At 44.5% G+C, this 17,464-nt stretch overlaps 1 protein-coding gene across 1 annotated transcript; it reads left to right on the forward strand.

The window, feature by feature from the left end:
• Positions 1-382: 382 nt before the first annotated feature.
• Positions 383-4,595, forward strand: LOC115108214 (sphingosine 1-phosphate receptor 4-like). Its single transcript, XM_029632294.2, has 2 exons — positions 383-484; positions 1,294-4,595. Exon 2 carries the CDS (start codon positions 1,442-1,444, stop codon positions 2,639-2,641), a length of 1,200 nt encoding a protein of 399 aa, XP_029488154.1. The 5' UTR covers positions 383-484; positions 1,294-1,441; the 3' UTR covers positions 2,642-4,595.
• The last annotated feature ends 12,869 nt before the right edge of the window (positions 4,596-17,464 follow it).

The following is a 17,464-nucleotide window of genomic DNA, read 5'->3' on the forward strand; positions in this document are numbered from 1 at the left end:
CAACTTGAGCAATAGGATTCAAGTATTGCAGCGGTGCAAGTAGTGGATGGGAAAAGTGTTTACATCAGTGAGATTAAGTCTGACCTTGACATGTGGAAAATTACAGGGGGGGGGATATATATAATGTATATATTTAAAAAACAACATTGTGGTGACCTTATGCAAGCGTGGATTAGCCTATATCTATTTAGCAATTAACGCGTTGATTGGGTGGCATCCATCGATGAATAATCACGTTCTGAAGCATTTCACAATTGGTGTGTTTTCTTCTGGCCAGTGACGAAACACCCCATCAGTGTCAATAACCTCTTGCTTCTCGTGTGTGTGTGTTGGTCGCTTTGGGTGTGGTGTCATGTGAGTAACCTTCTGAGTGTAGGGCTTCCTTCCTCATCGCTTCTATAGAGTGGAACACATCTGCACTACCAGCCCACATAGGGGGTGGCTGTCCACACACCGCATCACTACCAACGGCATCGCTGCACCAGTAAGTGACATTTGTTCTTCAAGTGTTTATTGTGTTAAAATCAAATGGATACAATATTTGTCTTTATGTGTTAGCCTATTCATATGAAATGATACAATTAGATAATGATTGGGATGGAGAGCCAGGTGTATTGTCACATTTAAATTAACTGCAGACGTAAATATGCAAGGTATTTGCGGTCATGTACAAGCTTTTGCTCCCATGCAACAAATTACAACACTAATTATGCATAAAATAACATCTAGAAATGTAAAGGGAAATTGTATTATAAAATCAAAAAATGAACAAAAGTTATAAATGTAATATGGTACTTTTTATTTCACTCCACAGTGGAAAACAGTTAATACTTAGCAATTCTGGGAGAGTAGGATGTTGTTTTTCAGTCATTACTACTAACAGGGATTTGGAAATAGTTGTTTTCAAACTTTGAAAGATGTTGGCTTCACATGCAGATTAAACCCCCTTCCTGGCCGCAGCTGGCTGCTCCTCTCAACTAACCACATGGTGGTTTAAACAGCACCACAGAGGTTTAAATGGCCCTAATGCCTGCTAGCGGAGGCATGCAGTTTTATGATGAGAATCCATGCCAGTCAACTGACAAAATGTCATCTCACTGTCTAAACATTTGTTGTATTTGTGGGATTTTGGGGGATTTCTTTCAGCTTTTCACAATACATTTATAAACAATGCAATTTGACCAAAAAACACATTATTTTCATTACCTGCAGTTTATGCCCTACAAACAGCTTAGAACTTATTATCGCATATCAGACATCTTTTCATATTAAACATCTTCCTGTGTTTGCTAGGTGGGTTGTGAGACAGCAGAGCTCCAGTGGAGAGACTGTTTTAGCCTGAGTCTGAGCCCACATCAGGAGTTCTACACTCACCCAAGTCCTGCCTTGTCCAACCTGAACCAGCCATTTTCTGACTTGCCAAGCCCTTCACAACCCAGCCATGGATGCCCTGTCCTCCCTGAGCTCCTCAACCTCCTGCTCTCATCTGTACCTCTGGGCCAGCAACACAACCAACAGCAGCGCTATTAACATTGATGTGATCCTGGAGCACTACAACCACACAGGGCGCCTGCAGCATCGCGTGCCCCGCCAGGGTGGCCTGAGCTCGGCAGCGGTCCTCTCCCTCTTCATCAGCGTCCTCATCATCCTGGAGAACCTGCTGGTCCTAGTGGCCGTGCTCTCCCGGATCCTCCACAGCCGCCGCTGGGTCTACGTGTGCATCGCCAACATCACCCTGAGCGACCTGCTGGCCGGGGCGGCCTACGTGGTCAACATCTGGATGTCGGGCAGCCAGACGTTCAGACTGAGCCCGGCTCTGTGGCTGTTCAGGGAGGGGGTACTGTTCGTGGCCCTCGCCGCCTCCATCTTCAGCCTGCTGCTGATAGCTGTGGAGCGCTACACCACCATGATGAAGCCGCTGCACCAGAAGTCGGCCAGGAAGACGTATCGTATCTACGGCCTGGTGGCGCTGTGCTGGATCGTGGCCTTCGCCATCGGCTTCCTCCCCCTGCTGGGCTGGAACTGCGTGTGCAGCCTGGAGAGCTGCTCTACCCTGCTGCCGCTCTACTCCAAGAGCTACATCCTCTTCTCCCTTCTCATCTTCTCCCTCATCCTGCTGGCTATCGGCGTGCTCTATGGCGCCATCTACAGCCACGTGCGCAGCAGCTCCAAGGTGGGCTCCCAGCGCAGCCGCAAGCGCTCCCTGGGGCTGCTGAAGACAGTCATCTCCATCGTGGGTGTGTTCATCATATGCTGGGGGCCTCTGTTCATCCTGCTGCTGGTGGACTTCTTCTGTGTGTCGCGGCAGTGCGCACCGCTCTTCAGCGCCGACTGGGTCATCGCCCTGGCCGTGATAAACTCGGCCCTGAACCCGGTCATCTACACCCTGGGCAGCACAGAGCTGAGGAAGGCCATTGCCGGCTTGTTGTGCTGCTGCTGCCTCAGGGCAGGCCTCTGTCACCCTGACACCTTTGTGTCCAAGGAGACCAGCAGCACCGGGAGCATCAGGCACAGCAGCCTGAGGAACAGTTTCAATAAGATCAGGAGTCTCACTGTCAGCCCCCCGCCTGCACCCAATGCCCCCAAGAAGAGCCGCCGCCTGAGCTCCACCACCACCTGCCTGTCTGTGTCAAGCGGTTAGACCACAACGGGCTGCCTGGGGCAGGCGTAGCTGTGTGTGTGTTTGAGAGACATAGAGAGAGAGAGAGTCAGTGGAGGCTCCTCAGAGGAGGAAGGGGGGGGGGGGCTTCCTACTCAGGGAGTTTCATAAAAGTAAAAATATTACAAATACAAATATAAATTATTCATTTGTAGCATACTGCAATTAAAGCCAGACTAAGTCAATGGCACAGATGGAACTATTCAAGGAGAAGATCTCCATCAAAAATCGAAGTTAAAGAATATGACTAAATCTAATCAAATTTAAATGCAATTTAAATCAAGTTTGATTTAGTCTTACCAGTCTCATTTGATTTAGTCTTAATAGCTGTTGATGAATTTGCAATGCTATATAGACCTAAATAGTATAATTGATGATATAGGACTTATAATGTATGGTTACGTTTCCTTTGCTCTGTTAAACCTACCCTTTGGAACTACTTTGATAGCAACAGTGAATATATTTAGTTATTGAGAGGTCTCTGAATAATCACTCACAATAGCACATTGGTAGTAGGTGATATAAAAACTAAGCTGGGTTTGGTTAAAACCCTGTATTGGAGACCAAATGAATAGTTGTAGATCAATTCTCCAATAGGAGGATATTGGACATTCCGTTGAAGATCTGACATTGTTTCAAAAGGTACAAATTCAATTTACTGTATTTTAAAGAAGGGTTGTCTATGTTGAAAAGTGGTTACTATGATGACATAATCCTGTGGTTGAAATTTCACCCTCAAAACAAGTTTGACTTTTTTCAAATCCAATGTATTTTCCACGTAACATATACATTGTCTAATTACACTGAGACAATGTGTATTTTCCACGTAACATATACATTGTCTAATTACACTGAGACAATGTTGATTCAACCAGTTTGTGCCCAGTGGGTCATGGTAGGTATAGGGCAAATTCTAGTATCATGTAGTAGCCTAAACCTATCGATGTTAAATTGAGCTGGATGAATGGAATATGAAATGACAGTCATCCAATATGCTGAAATAGAAATAAGGCCAAGCTCATAAGAAAAAGATTGTCCTCCCAAATCTGAAAGGGCACTAACTGGTGTGTGTGTGTGTGTGTGTGTGTCTGTCTGTGTTACCACAGAGAATGCAGTTCCTCCATTATCTAGCTCCACCCAAATGTGGCCTTGATACAACCAGGTCTACATACAACGGTTTTCTCTGTTGTTGGTTTTGTTCATTGTCTTCATTGTCATCAGCCCAGGACCTGGTACATTGACGAAAGAGCATCTTTTTGGTTCTCTGTTACTGTAGCAACACCAATCTGTTTCATTTTATGCATTCCAATTTATTTTTTTTATTAAAAAAGGAGTTCAAACTCGTTCAAGATTTATCATAAAATATGCACTATGGAAGCTGCTTTTGTTTCACTGTTTCAGCCTTGAAACAGATACTCTTTTACTGTGAAGATGGTTTTCATTGAAAGGGGTGCTTTCTTATTGCACCACTTAAATACAACTGAATTAAAAACAACAACAAAAATATGTAGATATATTTAGAAAATGCAATATTATTTATACATACACTGAGTGGACAAAACATTAAGGACACCTGCTCTTTCCATGACAAAAACTGACCAGGTGAATCCAAGTGAAAGCTATGATCCCTTTTTGATGTCACTTGTTAAATCCGCTTCAATCGGTGTAGATGAAGGGGAGGAGACGGGTTAAAGAAGGATTTTTTAAGCAACTCAATATTTGGAAGGCGTCCCTAATGTTTTGTACACTCAGCAAACATTGTACAGCATAGTAGTTGAATACATGTTTTCAATTGGTTAAACATTTATTTTGTTCAATATTGTTTTTAAGAGTATACATTTGTTGAACGCTTTACTATTGCTGTTATTCTGAAAGAGGATTATATTTCTGTTATTTTGTACATTGACAATGTATAAATAAATATTTTAACAAAATATGTGTCTTGTGGAAAGAGAGAGTTTTTTAAAAACTGTTTTTCAACAGAACATTGTACGAGTGGCAGCAACATGCTGAATTACAACCTACATTTGAATATTAAAACTCAATAACCAGCAGATGTAGACAATTAACTGTTAAGCAGGTAAACCTTGGCTGGGATGGCACAACAACGGAAATGCTCAGTCCAGTTGTATTACTGGATCACTACTGGGTAAATGGAAATGAACCATTGACTCCCATAAGCAATTAGCAACATCTACCTCAAGGTGGAGACATGTTACCATGGGCTTGCGTGAAGATGTTGCTTCGCCTCCAACGGCAAGTTTCATCAGTGCTGCTTGCATAGTCACAGAAACATAGAATTCAGTAAACAGTGATCTCTGAACTACTTAACTTCTGATGAGGTTAACTCATGAGTCATGCATAGAAATGGATATCAACACGTCGCCAAAATGTCCAGACATTAGGATTAGAAAATGTACAGATTCCTTCCATGTGGGATGTCAAGTGACAAGAGTACCTATTGTTTGCAGAGAATGTATTCCTTTTAAGATCATTTTCTGGCTCCGAGCCATAGTTTTTTTGTCCAGAAAACCTTGTTGTTTTGTGACCCCAGATCTGTGAGTGAGGTGAAACGAGTTGAAACGAGAGTTGAAACGGAACCCCTAAAAGGTATTTAATTCATTCATTAAGACTTTGACATCATGTAAAGATCGGGAAGATAACTGGAAGTTACCCCTATGCCATGTACTGAGTTGTCTGAGCTCTGGTGCGTGCAGTTTGTTTTGTCACTAGGTGAGAACATATTAACATAGCTCCCGTGTGGCGAAGCGGTCTGAGGCACTGAATCTCAGTGCTTGAGGTGTCACTGCAGACACACTGGTGCAAATCCAGGCTGTATCACAACCGGCTGTGATTGGGAGTCCCATAGGGCGGCGCACAATTGGCCCAGCACATTTTGATCAGTCATACAGCGGTGAGGAAGGACACTGGGCACACACTGGTTGAATCAACTTTGTTTCAGCTTAATATGTCAACGTATTGTGACATGGAAAATACATTGGATTTGAGAAAAGTCATCAACAGTTACTGTTTTCATCTAATTTCAACCAGCATTGTAAACATTGAAATTAGGGTAAAATTTCAACTTAAATACATGGACTTAACCTGACCGACAGGTTGTTACATCAATCTACACTGAAAAAAATATAAACACAACATGTAAAGTGTTGTTCCCATGTCTCATGAGCTAAAATATAAAATCCCAGAAATGTTCCATATGCACAAAAAGCTTATTTCTCTCAAATTGGGTGCACAAATGTGTTTACATCTCTTTAAATTGAGCATTTCTCCTATGCCAAGATAGGGCATGTCAAGAAGTTGATTCAACAGCATGATCATTTCACAGGTGTACCTTGTGCTGGGAACAATAAGAGTCCGCTCCCTAGTGGGTTGGCTGCCAAGTGGCTGGGCCTATGCCTTCCAAAGCCCACCCATGGCTGCACCCCTGCCCAGTCCTGTAAAATCCATAGATTAGGGCCTCATTGATTTATTTCAACTGAAAATTCCATGTGGAAATGAAAAAACAAATCACTAGGGGAGAACATATTAAATATACACCATGTATACTAAAAATGTGGAACATCTTCCTAATATTGAGTTACAGTATACATTGCCTTCGGAAAGTATTCAGACCCCTTGACCTTTTCCCCAAAAAATATATGTGATGTTATTCTAAAATTGATCAAATTATTTGTTTTCCTCATCAATCTATACACAATACCCCATAATCACAAAGCGAAAACAGGTTTAGAAAATTTAGAAAATTTATTACAAATAAAAAACTTTTCGGACCCTTTGCTATGAGACTCGAAATAGACCTCAGGTGCATCCTGTTTCCATTGAGCATCCTTGAGATGTTTTTACAACTTGATTGGAGTCCACCTGTGGTAAATTCAATTGATTGGACATAATTTGAAAAGGCACACACCTGTCTATATAAGGTCCCACAGTTTACAGTACATGTCAGAGCAAAAACTAAGCCATCAGGTCAAAGGAATTGTCCGTAGACCTCCGAGACGGGATTGTGTCGAGGCACAGACCAGGGGAAGGCTACCAAAAAAATGGCTGCAGCATTGAAGGTCCCCAAGAGTTGCCTCCATCATTCATTTTTTGCCTTCCCAATTTCATTGTATCCAATTGGAAGTTACAGTCTTTTCCCATTGCTGCAACTACTGTACGGACTCGGGAGAGGCCAAGGTTGAGAGCCCCGCTTCCTCCAAAACACGATCCATCCAAGCCGCTCTGCTTCTTGACACAATGCTTGTTAACCCGGAAGACAGCCACACCAATGTATCGGAGGAAACACCGTACATCTGGCGACCGTGTTAGCGTGCATGCGCCCGGCCCATCACAGGAGTCGCTAGAGCGCAATGGGACAAAGACATCCCGGCCGGCCAATCCCTCCCGGACAACGCTGGGCCAATTGTGCGCCGCCCCATGGATCTCTCGGTCGCGGCCGGCAGCAACAGAGCCTGGACTCAAACTAGGATCTCTAGTAGCACAGCGAGCACTTAGACCACTCCGCCATTCGGGAGGCCCCCGGCCGCTATCATTCTTAAATGGAAGACATTTGGAACCACAACGGCTCCTCGTAGAGCTGGCTGCCTGGCCAACCTGAGCAATCGGGGGAGAAGGGCCTTGATTAAGGAGGTGACCAAGAACCGGATGGTCACTCTGATAGAGCTCCAGAGTTCCTCTGTGGAGATGGAAGAACCCTCCAGAAGGACAACCATCTCTGCAGCACTCCAAAAATCAGGCCTTTATGGTAGAGTGGTCAGACGGAAGCCACTTCTCAGTAAAAGGCACATGACAGCCCGCTTGGAGTTTGCCAAAAGGTACCTAAAGATAAAAAGGTACCTAAAGATACCTAAAAATATGAACATTGACTCCTACTGGTATATGAAGGGTAATTCACTTCATAAATTCAACATAATTTCAAGTCAATGTGTTTAAGTTGAAGTTTTACCCTAATTTCAATGTTTACAATGTTGGTTGAAATGTGGTGAAAAGAGGTCTGGTTGATTACTTTTTCAAATCAAATGTATTTTCCACATTTTCCGCACAATATGTTACCAATTGCGTTGGAATAACATTGATTCAACCAGTGTATGCCCAGCGGGTAAAAGTAAGGATAGCTTACAAGACAATTACTAAAGTAAAAGTTAGTCATCTAGTAAAATACTACTTGATTAAAAGTCTAAAAGTATTTGGTTTTAAATATCAAAGTAATTTCTAAAATATACATAAGTATCAAAAGTAAAAGTATAAATAATTTAATATTCCTTATATTAAAACAAACCTGACGGCATCATGTTTTTTATTTATTTACAGTTAGCCAGGGGCACTTTCCAACGCTCAGACATAATTTACAAATAAGGCATGTGTTTAGTGAGTCCGCCAGATCAGAGGCAGTAGGGAGGACAAGGGATGTTCTCTTGATAAGTGTGTGAATTAGACAATTTTCCTATCCTGCTAATGTCACACCCTGATCTGTTTCACCTGTCTTTTGATTGTCTCCACCCCCCTCCAGGTGTTTCCCATCTTCCCCGTTAATCCCCTGTGTATTTATACCTGAGTTCTGTTTGTCTGTTGCCAGTTCATTTTGTTTTGTCAAGCCTACCAGCGGTTTCCCCTCTACTCCTGTCTCTCGATTGTTCCTGTTTCCTAGTTTCCCCGGTGTTGACCATTCTGCCTGCCCTGAGCCTGCCTGCCGTCCTGTACCTTTGCCCCACCTATCTGGATTACTGACCTCTGCCTGCCCTAGAACCGTCTTTTGCCTGCCCCTGTTCGATTAATATACTGTACTTCGACTTTATCTGCATCTCGTTCTTACCTGAAACGTGATAGTACGAACTGGCCATGACTGACCCAGCACCCTCGGACCAGCTGCGCAACGCCATCTCCTCCCATGGAGCCACCATTGGTAGGCACGAGGAATTGCTTCGTGGCCTTATGGAGGGTGTCCACACCTTGGCTGAACGCCATGACCGGGCGTTGGACATCTTGCTGGAGCTATTCCGTGGGTTGGATGAGAGGCATACTACTACTACGGAACCTCACAGCCCCTCAGTAACTCAGCTGTTAACAACACACCCTCACTGGTCACTCTGCCTTCCCAGGAGCCCCGCTTACCTCCCCGGAACGCTTTAATGGAGAGCCGGGCATCTGTCAGGTGTTTCTAGCTCAGTGTGCTCTCATCTTTGAACTTCAGCCCTCCAGCTTCGACAGGACTCCCACAGTGTGGCAGACTGTGCGGTGGATTTCTGCACGTTGGCAGCTGAGAGTGCCTGGAACCAGGAAGCGCTGGTTCCAGGCACTCTCAGCCAGGTAATTACCGTCAGATCTCGACTCCCTCATCGCCTTGACCATCAGGATTGACTATGGGAACGACAGAGGGAAAGGGGATTCGATTTTGCTCGCCCGTCCAAGGAAGTCCCAGACGGCCCCGTTGTCGAGAGAACCCAAGGCTACCCGAGGTTCCCCGAGAGTCGCAGAAGACGGCCGAATCACCGTTTCCCGAGCCTATGCAACTAGGCAGAGCTGGGTTGTCTCCAGAGGAACGGCTATACAGGCTCAATAACAAGAGTTGCCTGCATTGCGGAGCAGACTCAGACGAGGAGACTGGGATGAAGTAACCAAGGTAATAATTGAAACACAGGGATAAGATGGAGGGCAGGTCAGGGGAAGCTCGGGCGGGTTGCAGGAAACCAGGTGTGGAGGCTGAGGCTGGAGCGAGAGGGGTTGGTACAGGGTAAGCAGGTCCAGAGGGGAATCCAAGGCTGAGTAACAGGATGAGGAGAAGTGGGACAGGAGACAGGGACCAGAGTCAGAGCGGGAAGAACTGTAGCGGAGAGGAAAACCGTGTCAGGCAAGGAAAACAAGCACAACAGGATAACAAGATCTAAATAGTGACAAACGGCTAGAAACGTAGACTGACTGAGCAGAGATTACGAAGTGGCAGGACTGAGTATTTGCAGAGGTCTTGATTATGGAACAGGTTGCACCTGCGGGGGACTCCAGCACACCTGTCTCCACCCACACAATCACAGAGAGAGAGAGAGAGAGAGGGAGGGAGATGGAGAGGGAGAGAGCACTGGAGGAGCGGCGGCAGGTCAAGGAGACACAGGATGAGCAGTAGAGGGCGTGGCAGGAGCAGATGTAACAGTAATGTTCTCAAATTGTTCCGAGAATGTTAAGAAATAACGTGTTAAGAAATAACATTCTTCTGTTGGAATTTCAGTACCTCAGCATAATGTTTCCTCATGTCTCTGATTAAAGTCATGTTCTCAAATTGTTCCGAGAAGATTAAGTAACACTGTTCGTCTGTGTTCTTTCCACAGAAGAATCCACACAAGTTCCCATGTGTTTCTATTTAATGTCATATTTTTACTACATTCTGGGAATGTTATAAAAATGCGTGTGACTCGGAACATTATGGAGTATTGTGTGTAGATGGGTGAGAAAAATTATCATATTGAATCCATTTTAAATTCAGGCTGTAACACATCAAAAGGTGTGAATACCTGCTGAAGGCTCTGTATGTTCGAGTCTCACTGATGCCAGGTCACAATAAATAATAAATGTGTTCGTATAATTAATGCCCAAGGAAATTCATTTCTATGTGTCCTATCTGTGCTTGGAGTCGTTAAAAATAAAATTTAAAAAAGCTAGCAGTGTTATTCAAAGTGTTATTCAAACATTAATTGCAAGTTAAATAAGTTATTCAAAAACCTCCAAATAACCTATAATTTCCATAATAAAATCTCCCAAGAAAACTTTCAAGGAACCAGAGTAAACATTTTTTAGAACCTCTATGCAACCAAAAAATGTATGTTTCCGGAACAGGCTAAATGTTCACTTCTGTTTTACAAGAAACCTATAGCTTCGTTCCCACAACCAATGTGAAACCAAAAACATACGTTCCGACAACTTCCAAAGAACCACGTTTGCTAGCTGGGTTGTGGCCTTCTGTGGCTTTACAGTTGTTGTTGTTGTTATATTGTTGAAGCAAACAACTGATTTCAAGTGTCGCTCTACTTCTTCATACAAACTCCTGCACTTTATAGTAATAGGGGGAAAATTCCAGGCTTTATTAGTCCAGGGCTTAGCCGTTTGTTGTATCATATTTGACATGTCAAGGGCTAATCCACTCACAGCAGCTCTCTCTCTCCCACAACTGGCCCTTCTCTGCTCCAATTGAGGTGCGATGGGTTAATGGTGGTTGCGTGCAGACGCAGCCGTGCCCTCTTTAATTACCCAGCACTTTGCCTCCAGGTGTTCAGCAGACAGCCAGTGATGTACTGTCTGACATGACGATGGGCCCTGAAACCGCTCCAGTACTACACTCCTTCTGGCTTCTCTTCCCTTTCCTCTCCTCCCCCTCTCCTTTTCCACTTGCAGTTCATGAACCCGCCTTGAATGCTAGCTACCTGAGTGAGTTATAAAATGATGTGTTCTCTACACGGTAAAATGAGGACAACAGGCCAGGAGGTGGATGTGGTCTGGAGCGTGCGAGCATTTGCATCATTCTCCATGGTTCTGATGCAGATTTTAAGTGGGTAAAGGGGATTTGACTGTGGTGAAGGAACAGAACAGAAGCAATGAGAAAATAAGCTTCAAGGTGTTTGGAGTCTGAGGTAATGGATGACGGTGTCATGGAGGTCACTGGCTATCTGTTCTTTTTCAGTGTTCAGATGGATGATTTCATAAACTGCCGATCTGACAATATTGGAAGTGCCTCCAAACACCTCCAAGTGGTTCAGAGAACATATGTCAGGAATTTCGCATGCAGCGGTCATACTAGGCTTACGCATTAAGCCATTACTGAATGCTATCTAATTAGTGAGTGTTGTTGATACAATCTCATCCAATCAATCACAACACTTGCCTTTTCCTTTTCAGATCATTGACACCATGCAAGGGAAGGGCGTAGCTGCGTAATCACAGCTTGTCCATACAGCACATTATTTGCATATTACACCATTGCTGCCATTGAATTTGTCTGTCACACCTGGCAATGGGATCTTGCCTTGAGGAATTGTAGTACTTTTGGTTCAGTATATTCAGTTGTTCTTGTGTTGTAAGTCCTGTCAGCTTTGATATAAGTTTGGAAATATGTAACTGTAGTGAGGACACACACACACACATACACACACGAGCTGGCCTCTGAGAAGCTGAGGTCAGCACTGACACGGTGTAGGAAAAAACATCTGGAGAGGAAAAGGGAGCATGAGAGCACGGAGGAGATGTGCTGAGGCCTTCAACTCAGCTGTTTCCCTCTCCTTGATCAGCCTCAGATCTCCCTATAGCTCCAGTCTGGCTCCCAGATCAGAAGATGTAGGGGGGAGGACAAGACAGGTTATGTAGGACCAGGAATTCTCTTGTCCACGTTGTCTGTCGAGGAAAAGCTACGGGCCCTAGTTGTGAGAAACTAGAGCAGGGTACTGAGAGCAGGGTACTGAGAGCCGGGTACTGAGAGTTCACTCATTCATTGAGTAAAAAAAGATTATTACTCAAAATAAGTTAATGTTCCTTAAACTTGGACTTAGTCCAGCAACAATTACTTTGTCCTTAACCTTGTGAGCAAATCTGGGCAAGTTTGGACTTTTATCCTCTCCTTATTCTTTTGGCTGAGCACTGTTGCCACTTAACTAATTGTGTTGGGAAAGATGTTTCAAGGGTGATGACACTGCGTACATTTTAAATGAAGACATATTTTCTCTGAAAGAAAAAAAGCATTCTTGAGGTAAAGCTCAATTGACACACCAGATGATGCATGATGACATATTAGGTGATATACGAGGACACGGGTATGACATGTGAAGAAATCCTTCTTCCCTTCCAATGGCTGCTCCCCCTCAAGTCCTGCACATGTGAACTTCATAAAGAATACTCGTAGGAAATTCGGTGTAATTTTTGCATGACTTCACACCGCATACTTTTTCAAAGAGATGTCCTTTTCTTCACTGAGAGTTGGGTTTTGGCAAGGTCGTGACCTGTGGCTGGGAGGACCGACAGGCAGTACCCCCGATTCCGTGGTTTTTCTCCAAGCTTGTCATTTACAAGCTATGAGGCAGAGTGGACTGGGGCTTGGCTTTGTAGCACAGCTGGTATTGCTCAGTCTAAGCCAATTATCCAGCCTGCACGCTGCCACGGCCAGGACCACAAGGACCCTGATTAAATAGTTGAGGGGGCAACAAAAGAGAATCAAGCCAAATAAAGCAGCCACATCATGAAATCTGGTCAGCCTTTGAGGAGGCCGATAAAATGACTTTGACATTGCTATGGAAACTAAAATAGGAGTACTGGGGAGAGCCGAGTCTTTGGTCTGGGTAACCCATTTAGGATTGTGCATATATATATATATATGTTTTTATTTAACCTTTATTTAACTAGGCAAGTCAGTTATGAACAAATTATTATTTACAATGACAACCTACTCCAGCCAAACCCAGACAACACTGGGCCAATTGTGCGCCGCCCTATGGGACTCCCAATTACAGCTGGATGTGATACAGCCTGGATTTGAACCAGGGGCTGTAGCGATGCCTCTTGCATTGAGATGCAGTGCCTTAGACCGCTGTGCCACTCGGAAGACTATATAGAGGGCTGGAGAGTGTGTATTGTCATATTATGGTTCTAGTGTGGGTTGTAGGCAGCCCACTGGGTGGATCAAGTGTAATCTTGGTGGGGATTTGAACCTGTGACCTGCAATTACATGAGAAATCATTTGGGTGTCATTTAAGACACTTTCATGTACCAAGTAAAAACCTAAACCTAAGCAATGACATTATGATGATAAAAGGCTGGTGTTGATCATCATCTGTCGCTACGCCCGCATAGAAGCAAGAGAAAACCTTGGGAACCTTCAGAATGAAGAAATTCTAGAGCAGACATTGTATGAAGTAATACTTTTTTATTAATGGATTTTGTGGTAGTATTACATGAGATTTACAGCAAAAGTGGTGACTCACAGAACAGCATGAAAGAGACACCTGTGACAACAAAGGAAGAGCAGCATGCCTCAGAGTTAATGAACCACAAATGCGACATTTTAAGTAGTAGCTTGATGTTAATCCCCTGTCTGATGGATTAGGCTAGTTTTACCCCTAATAGATACAAAAAAATATATGAATTTGGACCAATGCCCTGAGGACAAGAATCCACAAGTCTTGTCATATTACAAAACTAGGTTTCATTCAGGTAATCTCTTCAAGGTTAAAAATCATTGTAAAAATGTCAAGAGGCGGCAAATGCCGTCTACAATCCACGGCCCATTGGATGAGCTGAGATTTATCGTGTAGTTAATGAACCTCTTTTCTCCTACGAGTGAAAAATCTTGAGATAAAGAATGTTTCCAAAGTCCTGATTTATAACGTGCTACATTATCTCTGTGGCAGGGGAGCATAAAGTAAAATAGCAGACATTCCCAATCAGCTGAAAATGAGGCTCTCTAGGTAACGTCAATTACATGGACATAGCAGACATTTCACTTGGATTACCGCACAATGAACTTCAGTTTCTCCGTTTGCACTCTGACGGCTCAGAGAGCTAGAGAGTGCGTGTGTGCTTGGTTGCGGCATTGTCAAGGGGAAAAAAAGCCATACTGGAATAAACATGAAGTCTGAGGAGAATAACTGCATCAGTATGCAGCAAATTCAATGTACCTTCTCCATGCTGCCTGCCAGTTCCTAATGATAAATCTGGTTATGAAACATTCATACTTGAAGCAGGGACATTCAACTCTCACAGGCTGCAATGCCTCCGTCTGATGTCTCAGGGTTTAATGCTGACAGGAATGTTGGGTTTCATCAAGGCCAATGGCACAAGCCCTTGGGGGTCTGGTGGGCAGGGCTAATGGGGTACTGGATGTCTTTCTGCATGCTGACTGGAGGGCGTAATGGCACACAGTGGGCTCCACTCCTGTTCCTGCTGAACTGAGCCAGTACTCAGAGTTCAAACTGATACCAGTTCAGTAGGCACAGGAGGGCACAGCCCCAACCATAGAGTATTTTAACCCTCCACGTCCATCCCTTTAGAAACACTCTACCACTCTATAACTGAGACCGAATGGAAACCACAGAACATACTGTAGCCAATTTGATGGGTAACCCTGAGAAACTTTCAATTTAAGGCCTTACTAAGCAGTTACCACAAGAGGTCTAAACCTCTTGCCAAAAAAACGTTACAATAGGCCATAAGAACTCTATAATAATGATCCACAATTAACCAACTGACCAATGGACAAGGGGACAGAGATAACTACAAAATCAAATGTGCCTCACGTAAATGGGTTGACCACTGTCCCACAAGATGTTTTGCATGTATGTCAACTCATAAAGTGAATTCCACACACTCGTAATGTGGCCTCAGAGTTGCATGGTAACTTGGTATGGTTCTATACCAAGTACCAAGCCCCCACAGCTCAGAGTGTGACAAGAGGGCAGCCTAGCCCACACACCAGCTCAGAGTGTGACAAGAGGGCAGCCTAGCCCACACACCAGCTCAGCTCTGGGGAGGAGGTGAGGTGAGCTGTGCCCCATCCTCTGCCACATAAATCAGTGCCAGTGCCGAGTGCCAAAGCCAGGCGCTGTGCTCTGACTGACTGACTGAGATAGAGTGTGGAACTGGGCATGCCAGGGCTGGCCTGACATTCCCCCAGCAGCCTTCTTTCCTCTGCTCTTTACGGGGATCGTGCTGTATCCCGCTGTTGCCTCTGTCTCCATGCCCACGCAACACCTCACTCCTCCATCATTATCTCTCCCTCTCTTCCCACCTTCTTCCTTCGTCTTCACATCTCAGAACTCAGCCAGTACTCGTTCATCGCCATCGTTTGGAGCACATCCTGCTGCATCAACTATTTCACCGCAGGCACTGAACTTAGCCACTGTGAACAACACATTAGAGGGATCAATGCTCACCAATTAGCTAAGCTCTGTGCCTTTAGCAAGTGGCTGCTCCCTACAGGATGTACATGAGGAAAATAGACTTTCACTTGCAGTCTGGAGGAACGTTGATTGATTCCTCTAAGGCTGGAAGTACTTTGTAGACTTCTATAGGAGGTAAAACACTCTTTGCACTTTGGATCTATCCACTCCTTATGTCTATAAGCAAAGGCTGCCAACGTAGGCTCAGTTTCCCACAGTTCCCGTTTGTAAGGAGCTAATACCAGGAAGTAATCTGTAAATCCCTGTGTGAGAGCTGAAAACAGCTTTTATCTGGAGTTGAGTATTATGTTACATGATCTTGTTTCCATAGACCATAGAGGGCCAAGATCGGGAAACAGAAACGACGTACCCTGACGGGCAGAACATACCGATGCCACCTGGGTCACCTGGAGAGCTGCCTGTGTAAGGGTGGAAATCCCTGGCAATGTGATTTTCGTTTATATTTGTGCACCAAATCACTGTGCCAGGAACCCTCCCCACCACAGCCAGACTGGTAGCGAGCGTAACCGGGTGCCCGTCCCTGGCCCGCAGCGGCGGGGCCTCCAGATGTCTCCCCAGACATCTGGAGTGTCCTCTGGCTGTCCTCTGGCTGCTCCCAAGTCAGACCAACCCTGAAGGGAGAAAGAGAGGGGAGAGAAGCCGTCACCACCTCAGCACTGACCGGGGGAAAGATGACCTACCATGCAATACAGATGAGACTGATATGGAAGACAATAGTCTGATCTCCATAACGAAAGGCGGTTTTGATTAAGTAAGTGAACATGAGGAATGGCTGTGTAGACTTTGGTTGCATGCTGTTTGCGTCAGAGAGAAGCAGGCAAAGCAGCAGATGTGGAGGCTGGTTGGAATATGCAGACACAGCTGTTCAGTCAAGGCTCATTGTTTGGAGTGACTCAGAGGGAAAACATTGTTCTTGTTTGGAATGGCTGGAGCACTCTCTATTGCTACTGGACATCAATACTCCCAATAACACCAGAACTAGAGAAAAACAGGACATGAAACATACAGTAGACATAAGACATATATTATGTAAAGACAAGTTGTCCCAAAACACTTCACATAGGTAGAACAGAATTCAGCTGTCCCCATAGGACAGGGGTGTCAAACTCATTCCATGGAGGGCCTAATGTCTGCTAGTTTTAGTTTTGTTCTTTCAAATAAGACCTAGACAACCAGGTGAGGAGTGTTTCTCACTAATCAGTGACCTTAAATCATCAATTAATTCCACGGAAGAAGTGTGAATCCGCAGACACTCGGTCCTCCATGGAATGAGTTTGACATGTGCCATAGGAGAACCTATTTTTGGTTCCAGGTAGAACCCTCTGTAGAAATGGTTCTAAATGGAACCCAAAGGGGTTCTACCTGGAACCAAAAATGGTTCTTCAAAGGTTTATCCTATGGGGACACCCGAAGAACCCTTTTAGGTTCTAGATACAGTAGCACCTGATTTCAACCTTGGTCATAGAACAGAGATTAGCAGAACGTCCAATAAGCTTCAAGTTCTGTAGTGTCTTAGAACATTCAAGTTTGTGGGCGTAACTTGGCAGGAAAAGAAAACCGTAAACAAACTCAACTCTTTTAACAACTTCCTTTCCCTGCCGTATGAGGAATGTCATGTAGTAGTATCATTATTGCTGTTGTTTTCTTCCAGAGGAAAATTCCCAGGGTCACCCTCGTGGTGACGACATAATGACAGGATTGTTGAGTTGTGAGTAGGCCTGGTATGCACTACACAGTCTGAGGAGGTGACCAGCGGGGGCTCCAACACAGAGTGGCATTAAAGGGGGATCATAAGAGAGCTCCTCTTTTTGCCCTCAGAAGAGCCTCAATTCATCGGGGCATGGACTCTACAAGGTGT

Source organism: Oncorhynchus nerka, linkage group LG24 (assembly GCF_034236695.1).
Source record: "Oncorhynchus nerka isolate Pitt River linkage group LG24, Oner_Uvic_2.0, whole genome shotgun sequence".
Taxonomy (NCBI): Eukaryota; Metazoa; Chordata; class Actinopteri; order Salmoniformes; family Salmonidae; genus Oncorhynchus; species Oncorhynchus nerka.